The 22,253-nt window shown below is 30.8% G+C and overlaps 1 protein-coding gene across 1 annotated transcript in view; it reads left to right on the forward strand.

Annotated features, from left to right (window-relative positions):
• The window catches only part of DICER1 (dicer 1, ribonuclease III), a 92,421-nt gene that overhangs the window by 56,181 nt on the left and 13,987 nt on the right, over positions 1 to 22,253 (forward strand). The window contains exons 15-23 of the mRNA XM_051978436.1: positions 5,298 to 5,477; positions 5,733 to 5,946; positions 6,398 to 6,551; positions 8,220 to 8,402; positions 8,695 to 8,800; positions 8,916 to 9,091; positions 9,972 to 10,761; positions 15,138 to 15,293; positions 20,807 to 21,689. Coding sequence (XP_051834396.1) covers positions 5,298 to 5,477; positions 5,733 to 5,946; positions 6,398 to 6,551; positions 8,220 to 8,402; positions 8,695 to 8,800; positions 8,916 to 9,091; positions 9,972 to 10,761; positions 15,138 to 15,293; positions 20,807 to 21,689 — 2,842 coding nt within the window. The remainder of the gene's footprint in view (positions 1 to 5,297; positions 5,478 to 5,732; positions 5,947 to 6,397; positions 6,552 to 8,219; positions 8,403 to 8,694; positions 8,801 to 8,915; positions 9,092 to 9,971; positions 10,762 to 15,137; positions 15,294 to 20,806; positions 21,690 to 22,253) is intronic.

Genomic DNA, 22,253 nt, shown 5'->3' on the forward strand with positions numbered 1-22,253 from the left:
ACCCACCTTTTTGGTTATTTACAATTGTGATTTTTCTGAAATCTTAATGTTCCATGACTCATAGACATTATCTTTAAGTAACTATTGGTAATTAAAAATTAAGACTCCTAGGATCCAAATGTTGTGTCCAACTTTTTTGTGACCTCATTTGGGGTTTTCTTGGCAAAGATACTGGAATGATTTGCCATTTCCTTCTCCAATTCATTTTGCAGTTGAGGAAACAAAGGCAAATGGATACTAAGTGATTTGCACAGTAGTAAGTGACTTGTACTAGTTGTTAACACAACTAGTTAACTGTAGTCTGAGGTCAGATTTGTTTTGTTATGTTTTTTTAAATAGTATTTTATTTTTCTAAATACATGCAAAGATAGTTTTCAACATTCACCTTTGCAAAACCTTGTATTCCAAATTTTTCTGCCTTTTTCTCCCTAAGACAACAAGCAGTCCAATATATGTTAAATAGGTACAATTCTTCTAAACATATTTCCATATTTATCATGCAGTGTAAGAAAAATCAAATCAAAAGTGAAAAAATATGAGAAAAAAAAGTAAACAACAACAAAAATGGTAAAAATACCACATTCAGTCTTCATAGTTCTTTTTCTGGATGTGAATGGCTCTTTCCATCACAAGTCTATTGGAATTGCTGAAACCAGATTTGAACTCAGGAAGAGGAGTCTTTTTGACTCCAGGAACTACTTTCTTATCTACTGTACAATCCATCTTCATTGCAAAGTCTAATTTCTAAATGGAAGTGATACTCCCTGTAGATGATCAAGTCCTATAATTGTTTCTTTTTGTATATGACAGTGCACTAGGCCCAATCATAAAGCAGGTCAATTCAACAAATATTTATTAATCACTTAACTACTGTGCTGCACCCTGTATTTGTATTGTATCATACCCTGTTTATATGTAATAGACATACAAAAATGAAAAAAAAATTATGCTTATTCTCAGAGAGTTTATATTTTGGGGGGAAGTTTGTATATATGTTCATCTATAAAAACAGGTAAATAAATACAAGGTAGTTTGAGAATAGAAAAGCATTGGTAACTATCAAGTATCTTAAACATTCTTTTTACACCAAGTGGGATTTGAACTGAGCTATGAAGAAATCTGAACATGACAAGAGGTTGTAAGAAAAAAATGCATTTCTGGCATGGAGAAATGTGAGCATCTTCAATGAAGTTCTTGATTACTCAAAGGAGAAAAGTCTAACATTTCATGTAGGAAGTCAAGTCAAGTAAAATCAAGTCAGTAAGCATTTACTAAGTACTTACTATGTTCCAAACACTGTGTCAAGTTCTGAGAACACAAATACAAGTAGAAAGACAGCCATCAGCTTTTGTTCTCAAGGAGTTTATACTCTAATGAGGACTTGAAAGAAGGTAGATTCAGAATAAAGGTATTCAGCTCAGTGGGCATGGTAGAGAAAATCAAATTTTGTAGCCTGGAGGGGAATCAAGATAGGATTGGCTTGTTCCTTAAAATGGAGGTTCTAGGAGGATCCAATCAGAGGGAGCTGGAGCATGTATTGATTGACTTCTCTGCCTCAATTCTTTCCCCATCTTAGGCATCCTCCATTCAATTGTCAAAGTGACCTTCTTAAACAGCAATTTTTTCTTTTCCCTCTCCTCCCTCATTCAGTAAGTTCCAATAGCTTCTTTTTACATCTAGAATCAGATATAAAGTCTTAACATTCAAAGCTATCCTCCTGTTTTTCCAATTATTTTAGTCTTTACTTCTTCATATGTATATTGCAATCTAGTAATACTGGCCTTCTTGCTGTTTCTAGAACAAGACACTCCTGTCTCTCTACTCCAGGGATTTTTACTTCATGTCTCCCATGTCTAGAATCCTCTCCTTCTCCATCTCTGCCTCTTGACCTCCCTGGCTTCTTTCATGTCCCAGTTAAAATTCCTCTTTCTGCAACAAGCCCCTCCTGATCCCTCTTAATGTTAGTATCTTCCCTATATTGATTATCCAGTTCATCTTGTGTATACCTTATTTATACATAGTTGTTGGTATTTTGTCTCTCCTATTAGACTATGAACTCCTTGAGAGCTTGTACTTAAAAAAAAAAAAATGATCTTCACTTTTTTTTGTATTCCCAACATTTAGCACAGTGCTTGGCCCATCAGCTAGTACTTATTTACCATAAGTAAATGGTTGTCTACTTATCTTGTTGATTGCACTTCCTCTCCCAAACTTATAAATGTTCTGTATATTCTGTATCACACACTTCAACAGATTATTATATTTCTGTTTAACATATGTTTGTTATGTCCCTTCAATTAGAACACAAATTCCTTAATTCCATAAAGCATTGTTTATGTCTTGTGTTTCTATATCTTTCACAAAGACTAGGTACATAAAATCATTGGTCTAGAGCTGGAATGATCCTTTAATTCAGATTCTTCCTTTTACAGATTAGGATCCTGACGTCCACCACGGCTAAGTGATTTGTATAGGGTCACGCATACATATTGTCAGAGGCAGAATTTGACTATTGGCAAGTCCTTTGATTCCAGTGTTAGTCTCTTTCTCCTCTAGTATTTTGCTCTTGGATATATATTAAGTATTTAATAAATCAATACCTCATTCATATATTGGGTAGAAAAACATTCTCTGGTTTTGAGTCTAACTTATATGTGTATACAAACCTGGGGAAAGTAGTCTTCATGCTAGTAGTTAACGGCTAACATTTTTAGGTCTTTTTTTTTCTTGGTATTAAGTAAATACAGCTTTGATGGTATTAGTAATGTCAAATGTGCTTCCAGAGTTGTTTCAAACAAATGAGCAATTGTATTTTTAAAACCATATATTAAGTAAGATAAGCTTTATAACTAATATATATTCTGGAACAGTTATAGATTTTACTTAATTGTCTCTTGGATCTTGAAAATGGTAATATTTAGTTTGTGGACTGATAAGCATATGAGATTTTTTAACTGCTCTTATATTTAACATTATTGAATTATGCAGCAATAGCATTCTAGGTAAAAGGGGAGTATAGGTAGAGAAGAACTGCAAAAATTGTTTGCCATCTTGATTTAAAAAAAGTGTTAAATGTGTGTCATATAGTACATAGTAATAACCTCAGTTATTACTATATAACTGTCTTTTTAAAAATAGTTTTTTATTTTTCAAAATACATACAAAAGAGTCTTCAACATTCATTTTTGTAAAACTTGTGTTCTAAATTTTTCTTTCTTCTTCTCTTACCTCCCCAAGACAGTAAGCAATCTGAGATAGGTTAAATATGTACAGTCCTTTTAAATTATATTTCTGTATTTGTCATGTTGTGAAAGAAAAAACAAACTAAGGGAAAAAAGCCATGAGAAAGAAAAAAAACCAAAAAGGTGAAAATACTATGCTTTGATGCACATTCAGTCCCCATAGTTTTCTCCCTGGATACATTTGGCATTTCCACTCCAAATCTATTGGAATTATCTCATTATTGAGAAGAGCCAAGTTTATCATAGTTGGTCATTACCTAATCTTGTTGTTGCTGTGTACAATTTTGATACATGTCACTTTCTAATTCTCAGGGGGTCTTTGTTACTACTTCAGAGAACTTGTTTTATTCTGCATTTTTATTGATTCTTAAAGGGCCCACATCCCAGTTTCTTTATAACTTTAATTCTTATCTATTCAAACATGTTAGGTGGATTCTTGGAACCATTTTTCATGGTTCTGATCATTGGTGTGATTTTTTTTTCATTCTCCTGAGAAAGTTTTAGTGACAGTAACATCTTTCACCCATTTCCACTTAACTGTAGTAAAAAGATATACAATGTTAATGGTTCAGGCCAGGGAAAATATAATTTTTGGACATAAAGAGAGGGATTAACAGAGAACTGAAATGGCAAAGAAGAGTTAGAACATCACTGATACTCATACCAATAAATAAATACTCATGGCAGCGTGGAAAGAGCACTGGCTTTAGAATCAGAGGACTTGGCTATAAATTCAGCATTTTATGCATATTACCTGATGTGAACTTGGATCAGTTTCATAAACTGATTCATAAACTGAACCTTGATTTTCTCAACTGTAAAATTAGGTAGTTAGATTAAGTGGTCTATCTTCTAGCTCTAGATATGTAATCCTACTATTACTTTCAGAGGCTGAGTTGCAGGTATGAGCTGTACTTAGCATAGTGTGTGTTAATACTTTTGAGATTGCTTTGTGATCTTTTGGTGGGATCTGATTTATAGATATACCAACACTGGTTTGCAGAACTTCCTAGGATTTTTGTTAAAATTTCCAAATTTTTATTTTTAGAGAGAATAACAACTTATTTATTTACATCTTAGTCTCTAAGATTTTGTTTTATTTTGCTTTTGCTGTACATGTTTTCACCTCCAAGACTCAATAATCCATTTGGCTCAGATATTTTGGTCTTTTTTTGTACTGTGTTGATAGTGCCATTGTGTTCTGCCCTCCACAGACTTCATATAGAATAGTGTTCAGCTCAAGGACCCATGTTTAAGAAGGACATTTTTATACTCAGAAGCATCAGAGAAGAGCAACCAGCATAGTGGAGGGTCTTGAAACCATTACATATATAAAGTTTGTTTAGATCTGGAGAAGACCCATTGTAGCTTTCTTCAAGTATCTGAAGAAATGTCATGTTGAAGAGGCTTAGATTTGTTGTTTTTGGCCCCAAGACAGAGCCAGGAACAATAGATAGAAGTGGTAAAGGAACAAATTTAGGCTCGATGTTACAAAAAGATTTATAATAATTAGAGCATTTCAAAAGTAGAATGATCTTCTTGGGCAGGTTCTTCTGTAGAGATCATTGGCAAAAGGCTAGAGGACTACTTTTTATAGTAGAGATTTTTTTCATATATAGTTTATACTCTGGCCACCGGGGTAAACCATTCTAAACCAGGTATTGAATTTTCTGAAGACTCAATTTCTTGACTTTTTAATAACAAAGAACTTATTGTATTTTGTTCTTTAAAAGACTATATCATAAAGTTTAGATAGCAAAAGAAAAATTTTAGCATTAACAAATGTAAGATCATTGTTCTACATCTCTCCATTTGATCATAAGCTTTTTGTGAGTGTCTTTTCTCTCTTTTTATAATCTCAATGCTAAGCTCAGTACCTGCCACATGGTAGGTGCTGAACAAATGTTTATTCATTGAATGATTATTATAGATCGTGTGCTGTGTATTTATTTCTTAAGCTTTTTTCTTAGCAGCTTTTAGAGAAAAATTACCTGATTTCATTGAGTTTAAGTGAGCTTGTTTTAATGATTCTGATTTTTCTCTCTCCAACTATAGATTCCAGAATGTTTGAGGAATAGTTATCCTAAGCCTGATCAGCCCTGTTACTTATATGTAATTGGGATGGTATTAACTACCCCTTTACCTGATGAGCTTAACTTTAGGAGAAGAAAACTCTATCCTCCAGAGGATACCACAAGATGCTTTGGAATACTGACAGCCAAACCTATACCTCAGGTAGCATTTTTTATTACCTCTTCTCTATATTATCTTCCGCTTACTTCTCTTCTCCTTTATTCTTCTTCATAGAAAGAATGGGATTTATATGGCATCTTTTATTAATCTAAAATTTAAATTCAGTGTTTGAAAAGTGTTATTTCTTCTTTATTTAAATATTTCACACATTTTTTCTATTTGTTTATAGATGATATAACTCTAATCACCATTCAGTTGTTAACTTTTGGCTGGGGGCTTTTTTGTGTTGGTACATAGATTCCTCACTTTCCTGTGTATACACGCTCTGGAGAGGTTACTATATCTATTGAGTTGAAGAAGTCTGGTTTCACTTTGTCATTACAAATGCTTGAGCTGATCACGAGACTTCATCAGTACATATTCTCACATATTCTTCGGCTTGAAAAACCTGCACTAGAATTCAAACCCACAGAAGCTGATTCAGCCTACTGTGTTCTACCTCTTAATGTTGGTAAGGTTTCAGTCTTAAAATAGAATAGAAGTTCCAACTTTTAACTATATTATGCAATAGCTCACAAAATCTGCAATTTTTTTTGGTGGCTAATTTTAAAGTTTAATAGGTGTTGACCCAATGATGAACTATATTTCTGTGGTCTGAGCTACAGCCCAGATGGCCATCACCACTTGGGTACTGGTGATGAATTATTCACCTGTAGCAATTTTAGAAATTGTCTTCCAAGAAGAATGGCAGTGTACATTGACAGAAATGGTCTGTCTCAGTGAAATCATAGGCCTTTGAAGTATTGAAGCAATTTAAATCTAGGATGTAGAAATTTATTTTTCTATTCATAACTTGGAGACAAATCTGGTCATGTGTGATCAGAATTGGAACTTTTGTACTTGTCCTTTTTATTTTTAACAAAGTAAAGATTTTTTTTTTTTTTTTTTTATCCTTCCCCTAGTTAATGACTCCAGCACTTTGGACATTGACTTTAAGTTCATGGATGATATTGAAAAATCTGAAGCTCGTACAGGCATTCCCAGTACTCAGTATACAAAAGAAACACCTTTTATTTTCAAACTAGAAGATTACCAGGATGCAGTTATCATTCCAAGGTAGGTGTATTGCATTTTTTTCCTAATTTAAATGGCTTCAATATATATGTGAATATGCTTTCCAGTGCAAATATATATGTATTGGCTTTGAAAAAATGAGTATGGAAACATTATTATTCTTATTTCCAAGAATTGTGTTCCCTTTAATTTCTTTAATTATGTTTACAAACAATTATTTCATGGTAAAAGGATCTTAATATAAGGAGAGAGTAATTTAAGTATTTACTTTCTGTAGAATGTTTTTGCCTGGTTCCACTTTCTTTTTCCTCCCTTCTTCTATTTACCTACAATTTCAGATTCTTCCTATGGAATAAAAATAGTTCTTAGTATATATCCCAAGAATTTTGCCAAGAAAAATCCATTAAAAATCATAAATTACAGTGACAGAGTGGTTTTTATTTTTTGTCTTAAAAAAAATTTTTTTTTGGAGGAGACAATGGCACATATAGAATAATACTTTTATACAGCTTATTCAGGAAATAGTAAATATCATGTAAATTTATGTAGAACAAACAAGTTAATAATTTTCAAAGAATTAGAATACTAAAAATGTGGAGCATCTTATCTTTCTGTGACTCAAAAAATACTGCAGTGTTTTATCATCCTTTGTGATTATCATCATTCTATGCATTAGTCAGAATTGGGCTAACTTACACTTTTGCTTTGGTATCCTTTTTGAATAAATAGAATGGTGGTTGTACTTTTGTATTTACTTAAATATTTACCCTATAATTTTTTCAGTTTTCGAAAATTTCTGCCCTATCTAACTTGGTGAAACTGAATAGAAATAATATATTTAAAAGGTACAGATAAATGTTTTACCAGAACAGAAATATTTATCATGATGATAATAAGGGGAAATAAAGTTAAAAGTTAAAGAAATGAATTTTTCTTGCATTGGAACAGTATGTATTTTGTGTCACTACCAAGACTTGAAATAATGTTATTGTTATAATTTTAGCCAAACCTTATTTAGCCAATCTCTTATTTATAACATTCTTTTTGTAAAACCATCTTTTACCTATCATATTGTTTCACCTAAGGTCAGTTTTTACATAGCCATAATAGGCACTTAATTAAAGTGTGTTAAATAAATGGAGAGTTAAAAATCAGTGAGAATAAGTTGTTTATGTATTTAAGGCTATGTAACTTATTTCTGTAATTATTCCATTTCCCTACCTCAAAATAAGGGTGTTTGGGGATTTTTTTATTATCCTTCCTGACATTTTAGGCAGTATAAACTTGAAGAGTATGGGAATTAATGGCATTAATTAGAGGGACTTTACAATAAGATTTAGACATGAATTGCCGAAGTTTTTAAAAAAACAAGGTTTTAAAGACATTCAGGATTAAGTGATTTGCCCATAGTCACACAGCTTATAAACTAGATTTGAAATTAGATCTTTTAGCCAACGTACCACCTAGTTGCCTCAGTGCTTCTTTTTTAAAAGTTGGGTACAGATCTTGTTTTTAAGGTCTATTTGAAATGAACTAAGATATATTATCAGAAATTTATAATTTTCTTACATGTCATCTAACTTCTTATTACCTTATATTAATAAGCATTTAAGTTAATTTTCTCTTAGTTGTGATAATTTAAACTAAAAGTAAGTTAATCAGTCTGAATTCCATTCTCTTTCTCCTTTCCTCCCTGAATTTTTTGTTCAGGTATCGGAATTTTGATCAGCCTCATCGATTTTATGTTGCTGATGTATATACTGATCTTACACCACTCAGTAAATTCCCATCCCCTGAATATGAAACTTTTGCAGAATATTATAAAACAAAGTACAATCTTGATCTGACCAATCTAAACCAGCCTTTGCTGGATGTGGACCATACATCTTCAAGGTAAGAAGTCATTGAAATGTGGGAAGGCAGCAGAGAGTACTTGCTGTACAGGAATTGGGCTTAAATTTCATCTAACACTACTTTCTGACTACTTTTATGATCTTGTAAAATGAGAGGGTTGGACTGTGACTTCTTAAGTCCTTTGTGTAGTTCCAAATCTACGTATGAAATTCAGTTTACACTAAATATTTTATTTTTTAAAAGTAATGACATATATCTTTGTTTTTGTCATCTAAAATTTTGTTGGTTTTTTTATTTGCTATAATAAAGGAAATCTTATTTCTTATTTTAGACTTAATCTATTGACTCCTCGCCATTTAAATCAGAAGGGGAAAGCCCTTCCTCTAAGTAGTGCTGAAAAAAGAAAAGCCAAATGGGAAAGTCTACAAAATAAACAGGTACTGCTTTTACATTAATATGAAATGACAAGATATAATTTTTTATATTATCAAAATGACAAATATTTAAGATCGTTAGAAATTAACCTGATTAATCCTTTTCCTCCATTCAAAGATACTGGTTCCTGAGCTCTGTGCAATTCATCCAATTCCTGCATCATTGTGGAGAAAAGCAGTTTGTCTCCCTAGCATCCTTTATCGCCTGCACTGCCTTTTGACAGCAGAGGAACTAAGAGCCCAGACAGCCATTGATGCTGGCGTAGGGGTCAAATCACTCCCTGCTGATTTCAGGTATCCTTGGCATTATTTAAAAGAAAATTTTTACTTGCTTAATTTGAAATTCTAGTTAGAAAGATATTGAATGAATTTAATTTCTAATGAGATTAGTTATTTTTATACTTTTAAAAAGTTATTCTGAAAATTTTTAAAAAACTAAGCATGTTTTAATATGTAAAATATATTCACTTTTTGCTTAAATCCTTTTTTCATTATGTAAAAGAATATATGTTCCCTAGAAGATTAACTCTTGATCAATGATAGCAGAATTCTGTAGGAGATCTGATAGGAAAGTCTGAGTCTGAGAAAGTCTGACAACTAATTTCTGAGACATTCCAAAGGGTTCTTTCATTAAAAAAATCCATATCATAATCTTTAGTTCTTTCCTCCTACATACTTTTTGCCATCCTGCCCTCTTTACTTTAGTGGTAATCTAGGAAAAACCCTATGTATTTTATTTTTCAGTGCATAAAGATAGACCAACATAATGAGAGATATATGAAATTTTTTAATGCAAGTGGCAAAATAATAAATGTTCATATTTTTATAGTGTCTTAAGATTTACAAGGTTACTTTCTTCATAACAATGTAAAGCCCTGGGCCATATAACTAATGTCAGAGCCATGATGCAGGTTTATCCCTTCTGACTCCCAATATCAATGAGTGTTCTTTCCACTATGCTTTGTTATCTCCATTTACACTAGATTCAATCCTTTATAAGTTATTGAATAGCAGATTTTAGTAAGTTGTCTTTTTGTAATAAAGTCTGTCTGAATAAGGTTTCTTTTTTGAGTCAAAAGAAAATGAACAAGTTTACATTTGTATATTTCAACTACTCTGTTTTGCACTTAATATTGTGGCATAAAAGCTTTCAATAATCATATTGTCTTTACAGATATCCTAATTTGGACTTTGGATGGAAAAAATCTATTGACAGTAAATCTTTCATCTCAATTCCTAACTCCTCTTTAGCTGAAAATGAAAATTACTGTAAGCACAGCACAATTGTAGTCCCTGAAAATGCTGCACATCAAGGCACTAATAGAACCTCCTCTCTAGAAAATCATGACCAGATGTCTGTGACCTGCAGATCATTATTCAGTGAGTCACCCAATAAGATCCAAATTGAAGTTTCCACAGAACTCACAGCAATTAATGGTATTTCATACAATAAAAATCTTGCTAATGGCAGTTATGATTTGGTCAATAGAGACTTTTGCCAAGGAAATCAGCTAAATTACTACAGGCAGGAAATACCTGTACAACCAACTACCTCATATCCCATTCAGAATTTATACAATAGTGAGAACCAGCCCAAACCCAACAATGAATGTACTCTGCTGAGTAATAAATACCTTGATGGAAATGCTAACAAATCTACCTCAGATGGATGCCCCACAAAGGCAGTGACAGTGACCACCAATACTTCAGAAACTTCTATTACTTCAAAAGGGAGAATTGATTCTGAACAAAGCCCTTCCAATGGGTATTCCTCAAAAACCCTTGGCCCAAATCCTGGACTCATTCTTCAGGCTTTGACGCTTTCCAATGCTAGTGATGGATTTAACTTGGAGCGACTTGAAATGCTTGGTGACTCCTTTTTAAAGCATGCAATCACCACGTATCTGTTTTGCACCTACCCTGATGCTCATGAAGGCCGCCTTTCTTACATGAGAAGTAAAAAGGTAAGCAATAATATACTCTAAACTTGCAAAACTTCCTCAAAAATAATTATCAGGTTCTATTTTTTGTATAGTATCAAACAGTTTTAATTAATGTTGTCAGATGTAATATCAATTTTGGAAATATAATTTGACTATTCTGTGCACTTGGCAACACCAACTCCAGATTACTTTATTCCAGTGTTCATTTCTCTCTTCTCTGCAATATCCAGCAAAGATCTAAATAGTAATAACACAATTCTTGACATGAACCTTTTCATCAGCAGTGAAATTTAGAAGTTTCTCTGAGTTATCTGATTTTCTTAGATACAATGCTTTAATTCAAATGAAATATCAAAAGATGCTTTTTGATTTTTGACTAAATATGTGCAAAATTCTACTTAGGCCCTGGAGGCAACAGAGGTAGAGTACAAATATAAATACATAAATAAAATTCCTTGTCCTAGGGAGTTTGCAGTCTAATTAAAGAAATGATATATAAAAGTTATAAGACTGTAGATGCTTAATTTGAATTGTACATACTAACTTACGACTATTCAGAGGAGGGAGAAGGAACTTCTCAGTGTTCATGGAAGACTTTACAGAGTAGATGAGCTTTGAGCTAACTCTTAAAGAATAAGTAAGATTTGGCAAGAAAGGAAAAAGAATATTTCAGGCATGTAGAGTGCTGTGAGCTAGAGCTCAAAGCATTCTTTAAATAATTATTTCAAGGAAATCAACAATTTCCTGACAGGTAATAATAAGTTTTCCAATTTTGGATAAATGTAAGATGGACAAGCCATGGGAGAAATTAGAGATAGTAAAAAAAAAGAACAATGATGGGATTAAAATTATCATATGGATGTAAATAAGGTGATTTTCTTACACATTACCTTTTTCTCTTTATGGAGTTAAAAGTCTTTTGATTTGCGATGTAAGATTAAAAAATAATACTTGAGCTGTGCTCAGAAATGCAGGTATTTAAATAGATCCAAACCACTGATCTAAATGTTGAGACCCATTTAACTCTGTCCCATCTTGTGTGATATGAGTTACATTACAATTAGTATTATATTCATGATTGAATTTCAAAAAAAAATTAAGTTCTTAACTGTTTAAGACCAAGAATTTGTGATATTCCATTGTACATATAATTGGTATATTATGATATTACTGACTTTGAATATCTATTCTTGTCTTTTAGATTGCTAGTCTGATCATCAAAAGCAATTATTTGCTATTTAATGTCATTAAGTTTTGAGTTTGGAAATACAAATGCATATTTGTTTATTTTTCCATGTTCTGTATTCTTAATTGAAAAAGTTACTTTTCAGTTTAGTATGTATATACTAACACATTAAAGTTTACATTATATTATATATGTATATATTATATACATTAGTTGTATGTTGTTATGTTTTTCCTTTTTGTACTCAAATTGTATGCTTTAGTGAATGTTTAAAATCACTAGAAGTTTTGTTAATGTTTTGCTACTATTTTAATGAATAATATAGGAATAAAGTATAGGTAAAGATACTTTATTACTTCAAGGATCTATAGTTTCATAAATGTGGAGTACTTCCGATTACATTACCTCTATAGTAGATAGTTTTACAGAGTGTTGTGGCTGGGAAAACTTGTCACTTTATAGCTATTCTGATGAAGAGTTTCTCTTCACTAACCTGATCCTTGTACAACAGACATGTAGTTTTTGACTGGGCCTGTACTTCAAAGTCATTTTAGCCTGGTAAGAGCTGTCAGAATTGTACTTCCCTGAAATAGCTTTTAAAAACACTTTGTGCCACAGTGACACATCAATGAAAGCTTATAGTTAAGGAAGTTATATTTAAAGGCATTAAATATGCTTAGTATTAATGAAAAAAATAGAAGGAAACAAAGAAAAATGCATTCAGAGTGACCACGGAAAGCATCAAATATTGGGAAATTAATCTCCCAAGGCCTACTTAGGACTTAGCTAAATACACCTATATTCTTTATAAAAAAAAGAGCCAAAGAAGTAGAGATACAGTCACTATTCATTGTTAAATGGAGCCTATATATTATTACAGTGTTAATTAAGTTAATTCACAAATATAGTGCTATCTGAATTAAATCATCAAGGAGTTACCTATAGAACTTAACATTTTAAAAATTCATTTGGAGGAATAAAAGATGTAGAAACTCAAGAGAAATAATGAAACAAGAAATAAAGAATCAAGTCTATCTGATACCAGTAAGTAAGTGAACATAATCCAGTGTTTCATAAACCAAAGAAGATAAGCTTCTGGGGCATGCCTACTTGACAAGATTGCATGAAAGAACTTAAAGCATTTTTGGCAGAAAAGAGATGTAGACCAGTCTATTCCATAAAACACCATAAGTTCCAAATGGGAATAAAATTTCAATACAAAAACACGATTCCATATTTTTTAAGAGACAAGAATGAAAGGGGGTAACCCAATACCTTGAAAATCTGTGGCTAGAAAAAAATCTTTTAAAAAAGTTTAGTGGTTTTTCTTTATTACCTATTTTTGCCAATGTACCTTCCCCCCAATTTTTACTCAAAGATCATTTCTTTTAATAAAGAACTTAAAAATGGAGAAAAGAAAAAGTTTAACAAAACTAATCAGCATATTAACATTAACATATAAAATGTTCTCTATGGATCCTTGATCTCCCATCTCTGCAAATACACTGGAGAAGATGGTTATGAGTCTTCTTTGAGTCCAGACTTTAGTTTATTCTGAGTTCATGGAATTCAGTTGAGATTATTTTGTTATTATTTACATTTACATTATAGTCATCATATATGTTGTTTTAATGATTTCATTTTGCATCTGTTTATATATCTTTCCCTATTTCTCAGTATTGATTATTTCTTATGGCAGAATAATAGTTTGTAATTATGAGTCATAGTTTGCTTATCTGTTCCCCATTGACTGGGCATCCATTTGTTTATAGTTCTTTGCTACCATACACAAAACAAATACTACTTTAAACATTTTGATATATATCTTTATTTTTGTTATCTCTCTCCTTGGAGTAAATTCCTAATAATGGAATCTCTGGTCAAATAGATGTTTTAGTCACTGTTAACCATATTATTCCAAATTGCTATAAGAGGAGATTGCTTAACCAGTAAAGAAATAGACAGTTTTAGTTAAGTAAGATTTAAAAGCATTTGCATAAATAAAATCAGTGCTTCCAAGATAAGTAATGAAACTTAATCGGGGGGAAAAGGTCTTTGTTTCAAATATATTTGAATAAAACCTAACATTTGGGACAAGAGATCTAGAGCCATTCTCCAAAAGATAGATGGTCAAAGAATATGAACCAAAAAAGTTCTCAAAAAAAGTTAGCAAACTAACGACAGTCATATGAAAGAATTTTATAAATTCTATTTTTTATAAATTTTATAAATTTTAAATTTTAAAATTTTATAAATTCACTAATAGTGAAGGTTTAAACCATTCCAATGTTTACTTCAGCTTCTAAGATATTAAAGATAATAAAAGATTGCAACAGTAAATGTTAGTGGGATATGGGCAAACAGACATGCTGACAAAAAAGCTATTAACAATTATTTGGAAAAAAAACAGTTTGAAATTATGAAAGAAAAGTCACTAAACCATCCATTCATATTCTTTGTTCTAGCAGTTCTCTTCCTTTCCCTAGGTTTCTACCTCTAGAAAGTAAGTTATAAAAGTAAAAGGTCCTCAATACAACAGAATTTGCATAACAGTGCTCTTTGTAGTAGGAGAATACTGTAATTGTTATTGTTTAGGGAATGGAAAACTAATTTGAAATATAGGAATTTAATGGAATATTATTATGGTACAAAAAAATAATGCAGAAGAGGAATTCAGAGAAATATGGGAAAATTGTTATAAACTGATGCACAGAGAAGATTAAACTTCAAATTTACCATTTGTAAAATTACTACATTATCAATGAAAAATAAACAGAAAAATTGCCTCATATTAGTTGCATTGACTAATGTCTGTCCCTAAGGAAAGAACAGGAAATATTCCTCCCTCTATTTAGATAGGCCTACCCAATGGGAAATTATGTATATACTGTGAAACCTGATTGCTGTATTGGTTGGATTTTGTTTATAATTTTCTTATAAGAAAAAATGGAAGAGGATACATATTGGGGAATGATTCTATTTTTTTATAATGCATAAATAAAAAGTTATTGGTATTGGTGGTGGGAAATATTTGAATATTTGAAGAAGTTAATAAGGGAGAAAAGAAAATAAGATGTTTATTATAGACAAATCTTGACCTGAATTTGGTAAAAAAGTAAAATTTGAAGAAATCAACAAAAGCAGCTTTGTCTTATTTGAGTTCCATTGTACTTTTCTGAGTATCGGTGTTTTATGAACATTTCTGTTGAAGGTCAGCAACTGTAATCTCTATCGCCTTGGAAAGAAGAAAGGGCTGCCCAGTCGCATGGTAGTGTCAATTTTTGATCCCCCTGTAAATTGGCTTCCTCCTGGTTATATAGTAAATCAAGACAAAAGTAACACAGATAAATGGGAGAAAGATGAAATGGTAAGTTATTAATCTCTGATTTTTGATTTGATTTTTATGTAACTAGCTATGATTGTCTTACTAGTTTTTTCCTGTATACTAGTAATATATGAAATAAGATTTGGGACCTCTCTTTCTGAATAAAACTTTTTCTTAAAAAATATAATTAAAACTTGATTGACTTAATTAACCCTTGGTTAGGACAAAACATCCATATATGTTTTAAAAATTTGCTGAGAGCTAAATTATTAACCACATTTTAAATGAAAATAACCATTTGAATCCAGTCCACGGATAATATTGAGACAATACCTGAAATAGTTTTTAGGAGCCCAATAGAAATGAGTTTCATAGGGCCTTTCTGCATGCTCTTTTATTATTCAATTATTTCTATGTATTTTGCCTTTTCTGGTAGAACCGCAGTGATTTTCAATTTATTACTATTTTAAACTAATTTTTCAGTAAAACCAGCAACTTACTTTATTTCTTTTTTCTTTCTTTTTTTTTTTTTTTGGTCTGAGTGTCTTTTAGTGAGTACTCTTTTTCAATGACAAATGCCTTTTTAAAAAAGAAATAGGAAAAAATCTTTCTTTTTTTTTCCTCAAAATGGTTTTCTTTAACTTACAGTTGTAACTGTTAAAAACAGAATGAAAAATGATGTGATCTCTAACCATGAATTTCTGTACTATGTGCAAATAAATACACTTTCAGCAAGATAGTTTTTGCCAGTAGAATTCAGAAATTACTAATCACTAAAAGCATAGTTTTCCACTTTATTTTAGCCCAAAAGAATGTTTTTTTTATTTTGTGAACTTTTTTAAAAAAGTGATTTATATCTGCTTTGCCACAAGTTACATTTGAATTAATTTCATTGCATAAAAGATGACACATAATTTTTTAATCCTTCCTATTTGTCTTTATTTACTTCTGTCCACTTTTCCTGTTAGGTAATCATGGTTTGTATTTTCTGATTTTGATTTAATTTTTTTTTCCATTTTGCATTATTTTATAAAGGTCTTTTTATATTTCTTTGTTGTTCCCATTTGTCATTTTGAATTACTTGTTTTCCTTTTGGTTTTTGTTGTATAAAAATTAAAAATATAATATCTATTATATCTTATTTTCTTTAATATTTTTCTGTTTAATACAAAAAAATCCTCCCTCTGGAGTTCTGATAAAGATATTCCATTTTCCTCAGTCTTTTTTTTTAATAGTTCATTTCTTCTTCTTGTGAACTTTAACAAAAACAAGCAAGCAAAAATTCACTACAAAGAGGTTGTAGGTTTCTTAGAAAATAAAATTTTAGTTTTAGTAGTGAGAAATTAATCTGTAATGTTTAGGCTTAACTTCGAGGCCACCAGAGGGCACCTAGCAGGGTTACTGGAGTTTATAACACTAAATGTTGATTAAAAGAGCTTGCTGAATTTACAAAATTAATCTTTTGGGTAATTCCATCTCTCAAAGATTTATATGGTATTGCTAACAAAATACTAGTTTACATATGCCTGTACTAATTATTTTTAATATTTGAGTTTTTGTTTTACTCCAGCAATTCTTATTAACAGTTTTGTAGACAACTGTGCCTGTAACTAAATATGCATTTCCTGAATGATTTTTTATAGTCTAGCAATGCATATTAAATGGTTCCAAATGGCATGATTTCTTCTTTGAAAAGTATATTGAGTGGATAGAGAGTTATCTTCACATATAGCAAAAATTGATTCAGGTCTAGGTATTTGATACATAATACTACCTATGTGACCTTGAGAAGTCATTTAACCTTACTATAGCCCAGGCAGCTCTGTGAGATTTTTGAATTGCACAGTAGTTGGGAGTTTCTTATACCAGTGAAATCACAGGTTCAAACCAATAAAATAAATAGAAAATTATTAAACTATTAAATCTTCATTTTACTTAGAAAAATAGAGGTTTATGGTATTTGACTATTTGTTACTAAAGCTGAAATTCTAGGTGCAATTCTAGCATGCAAGCAGAAAAATTTAAAAATTGAGTTACCTAGCAAGCAGATAAAATGAAATCACAAGAGGAAAATAATGGAGGGAAAATTTAAATTTATTTGCAAGGTAACACAAAATTCAAAAATTGCATTTAGAATTTAATTTAAATTTAGAAGAATGTTAGAGGGAAAACTGGTATTAATTGGGTAATCTTTAGCAAAATGTTAGCTTCCTAATAAAAACAGAGACAAGTTATTCTACTTTGTAAAGATCTATATTGAATAAAATTACTACATTTTTGTAGTATGGGTATTAAATTACTTTTCATTTTATATTTTGAACAATGAAGTATATTGTACCATCTTGGGTTTAACCATATCTTCTCCCACTTTGTGTGTCATTTCCTCTCTCTCCTCATAACCCTCCTTCATTTGGCTTTTTGGCTAATGAAATGAAACTTCACGGCATCTCACTGTTCTTCATATTTGGTTTCAATCACTGATATTTCCACATCCATTTTTTGTTATGCTGGAAAGAATATAAGAGATATTTTAATGTTGAGAAATAAGCATTTTTAAAAAATCTTGGATAATTTAGGTAGGATATCTAGTTGAATATTTACATTGAATTTAAGCTTTCTTTGAAAAGGTACAAAAACTTTATTTTTAAGTTTTTTTTTTGTTCTTTTAAATTATTTTTAACTATGGAATAAAACAAGCATTTCCATAACATAGTATAAAAAAGTGATTACACATGAAACTTCAAATCAAACCGCACAAATTTGCAATTATTTTTTCAAATATATAGTACAATTACTACATAAATCTTTTCCCTTTCTTCCCCAATACCCCACCATTAGAATTGGCAAAGGTAGAGGTAGATTAGAAATGGTAGGAATAGCTATCATTAAACACAAATAGTTTGTATATATATGTATAAAACTATTCTTCATATACATCTACTTATCTGTTTTTTCAGTAAATACAGATGTATATACTTTATAATTAATTTGGGTATCTATAATAGTCAAAATAAATAATTCACTAAAGTTATTCTTAAAACAATATTTCTATTACTGTATACAATGCTGTCTTGGTTCCAGTTATTTTTTTTCTTTAGTATAATGCACGTCTTTTATGTTTCTTTCTAAAATCATTGAGCTCATCATTTCTAACAACACAGTAGTATTTTATCCCACTTATATACCACAACATGTTTTTTTGGGTTTTTAAATTTATTTTTTATTTTTTAACACACATTGATTTATGAATCGTGTTGGGAGAGAAAAATAAGAGAAAAAGGGAAGAACCAAAGGAGGGAGGAAAAAAAAATGGAAAAAAGAAGTGAATATAGCATGTATTGATTTACATTCAGTCTCTTAGTTCTTTTTTTCTGAATGCACATAATATTTTCTATCCAAAGTCTATTGGGATTGCTTTGAAGGTATGAAAACTTAAAAAAAAATATGTATTTTCCACCAGATTATAATTTATATAAATTAAACAGTTACATGTGTGATATGACAAAAATGCCTTATTCAAACCAATGGAAAACTTTAACAGCCCAGCACAGTGCTCTGAACACATCAGGTACTTAATAAAGGTTTGGTGTATTCAATTGAATGACAAACTTTATATTGACCACCTACTGTTTTCAGAGCACTAATTTTTCTCCCTTAGGTGAAGTAACTACCTTTGCCCTCAAAGATCTAGTGGGAAATATTTGATTTAAACATGAAATATGTACATCAATTAAAAACTTCATTTCAGCTGGAATAAGGGATGTGCTGGTAAATGTTTAACAACCAGATCTCCTAAAAGCTATGGCACATTTTTTTTTTTTTTTTTTTTGGCTGAGGCAATTGGATTTGTGACTTGCCTAAGAACAAACAGAGCTAGGAAGTGTTATGTGTCTGAGACCAGATTTGAACTCAGGTTCTCCTGACTTTAGGGTTGGTGCTCTATCCACTGTGCTACCTCGCTGCTCCATGACATTTTAAAGTTTAATCTACTTTATTAACATTTTCTTTGTTACTTTATTAAGTCTAATGATGATCAGCAATAACAATTTGTAGACTCTGCCAATTTCCAAAGTATAAATTCTCATACTAGTATACACCTGATTTTTAATGAAAATGATCAGAACAATTGATTTGTTTCCTACAGTTTTGATCATTCAACACTCTTTATTATGAGGGTCAAAGACTGGCCTATTCATTAGGTATATTTCTAACCTTATATTTGATATAGAAATTGTAATTTGGAAAACAGCAGGTTTCAGCATGAAGCAATTTATTTTTTACTGTAATAGGAACTAGTTTCCATTGTCCTAATTTTGGTGCATAGATGAGGTGGCTATAATTCATATCTTTTTATTCAAACAGAAGTGATTTTATATTTCTGTGAAAGTTATTCTTATAATCAGTATTTGACAACCATTTCCAGGTCTGTATTTTGCAAACTTACTGTATTAATTAAAATTTAAGTGTGGTTGCAAATATTTGAATTTGTTAACCACCTTTTCAAAGAAATGTAATAGAATTCCTCAACAATTTGATAAAATATTTGTAAATATCTGAAATTCTTAAAAACAAAAAAACCCCCAATAATATCATTTTAAAAGTTGTCCTTGTTAAAATGTAATTTTAAAATAACTCTTAAAAGCATAATGCTTTTGTGGCATATTTCTAGAATTCTTAGAAAAGATACACTACCATTGAATCTTATCACATCTCTAAAAGCTTTTGCCAATAAAATTGGAATTAGAATAGGTTTCTTGACAAAGTAAATTATGCCCTTTGTTATTCTAAACTTCTCAATGATTTTACTAGTTATAATTAGAAACAACACTAATAATAATTGTAGCATTTTAAAAGTTACATAAACATAACAAACTTTTATTTAGTATCTACTGCAAAAGTGCAATACCATATTTTCCTTTTAAGTAAAGGAATTTTGTTTTAACATATGAATTTATCCACATGCATAAATATTGCCAAAAATTTCAATAAAACACTGGCTTGACCTTTTTCATGAAAACTTGAGTCATCTTTTCTCTTTTAATGGACAATTTTTTTTTGATGTGTATGGAGTCAAACCATTTTGTTACATCAAAAATTTAACTTTGTTAATTGTAATTTCCCTTTTTTTAATTCCATTGCCATACTTTAAAAAATATTGGGAATCTTTTATTTAAAAAAGTAAGGTTCTTATGTAAGGCATTCTTATAAATATTCTTTTTTAAAATTTATTCTGCAGAAAAAATGCTCAGCTTTCATTTTCTTAATGAACATTGCAAATTTATGCTCTTGTACAAAACCTTAGTTCTTATTGGATAAAGATCACTGTGTAACTTCAAAAATAAACAGTAAAATGAACATGTCTTTGTTTATGTGATTAAATAACTTATTTTATGTTAATTGAAAGCAAATGGCCGATTTTAAACTTGACTTTTAGTATTTGAAGTAGTCATTCATTTGAAATTATCCATAACTCCTTGCTTTTATTGAATATCAAATTGCTTTTTAAAGTGACAGTTATATTTTCCCTTCATTTTACCCTCTTTTTTTCCTTTCAGACAAAAGACAACATGTTGGCAAATGGTAAGCTAGATGAAGATTATGATGAAGAGGAAGATGAAGATCTGATGTGGAGGGTTCCAAAGGAGGAAGTGGATTATGAAGACGATTTCTTGGAGTATGATCAGGAACATATTAAGTTTATAGATAATATGTTAATGGGATCAGGGGCTTTTGTGAAGAAAATATCTCTTTCTCCATTTTCAACCAATGACTCAAATTATGAATGGAAAATGCCCAAAAAATCATCCCTAGGTAATATACCATTTTCATCTGATATTGATGATTTTGATTATAGCTCTTGGGATGCAATGTGCTATTTGGATCCTAGCAAGGCTGTTGAAGAAGATGATTTTGTAGTAGGGTTCTGGAATCCATCAGAAGAAAATTGTGGTATTGACACAGGAAAACAGTCAATTTCTTATGACTTGCATACAGAGCAGTGTATTGCTGATAAAAGCATTGCAGACTGTGTGGAAGCTCTACTGGGCTGCTATTTAACCAGCTGTGGTGAGAGAGCTGCTCAACTTTTTCTCTGTTCTTTGGGGCTGAAGGTGCTCCCAGTAATTAAAAGGAGTGATTGGGAGAACACATTATACCCCAGTAAGGATAATTTCAACAGTCAACAAAAGAATCTTTCAGTGAACTTTGCTTCTATCTCTGTAGCCAATTTACAGTCTTCTTTATATAAAGACTTAGAATATGGCTGTTTGAAGATTCCGCCGAGGTGCATGTTTGATTATCCAGATGCCGAAAAAACACTGAACCACCTTATATCAGGCTTTGAAAATTTTGAAAAGAAAATTAACTACAATTTCAAGAATAAAGCTTACCTTCTTCAAGCATTTACTCATGCCTCCTACCACTACAATACCATTACTGGTAAGGTCTCCTAAAATACAACTTTATTACTTTAAAAATAAAATTCAGTATCAATTACTTTTTCGTTTTGTGGAGAGTGATATCTTTATGCTCATGAGAAGTGTTTACTTTCTGTGAGAACCAAGCTCTTTGGAAAATATGAAAGCATTTATCTTTGACACTCCTGGCATTCTCAATTCTTAGATTTATCAGCTTTTTTCAAACATTATAGTTATGTTCGGACATACCTCCTTTTCACCTTCCTGCTCCAAATTTGAACCTCCCTTATAAACAAAGAAAACCAGTTAAGCAAAAACACCCATGAATAAATAGGCCTGTCAATTTATATGTTCTAGCTTAATCACATGTCTGAGCAGACAGGGTAGGAGATACATTTTATTTATCTGTTCTTATGCACTTTGATTGTTTTTTAAAGTTACTCATGATTGGCTTCCTTTTATAACTAATTTCTTTTACATTATTATAGTCATTGTGCATAATTTTTTTGGTTCTGTTTTGATCTGTTAGTTGATTAAATCTTCCCATGTTTCTCTCAGTTCCTCATATTTGCAATTTCTTATAGTA

The sequence above is a fragment of the Antechinus flavipes genome, chromosome 2 (genome assembly GCF_016432865.1).
Source record: "Antechinus flavipes isolate AdamAnt ecotype Samford, QLD, Australia chromosome 2, AdamAnt_v2, whole genome shotgun sequence".
Taxonomy (NCBI): Eukaryota; Metazoa; Chordata; class Mammalia; order Dasyuromorphia; family Dasyuridae; genus Antechinus; species Antechinus flavipes.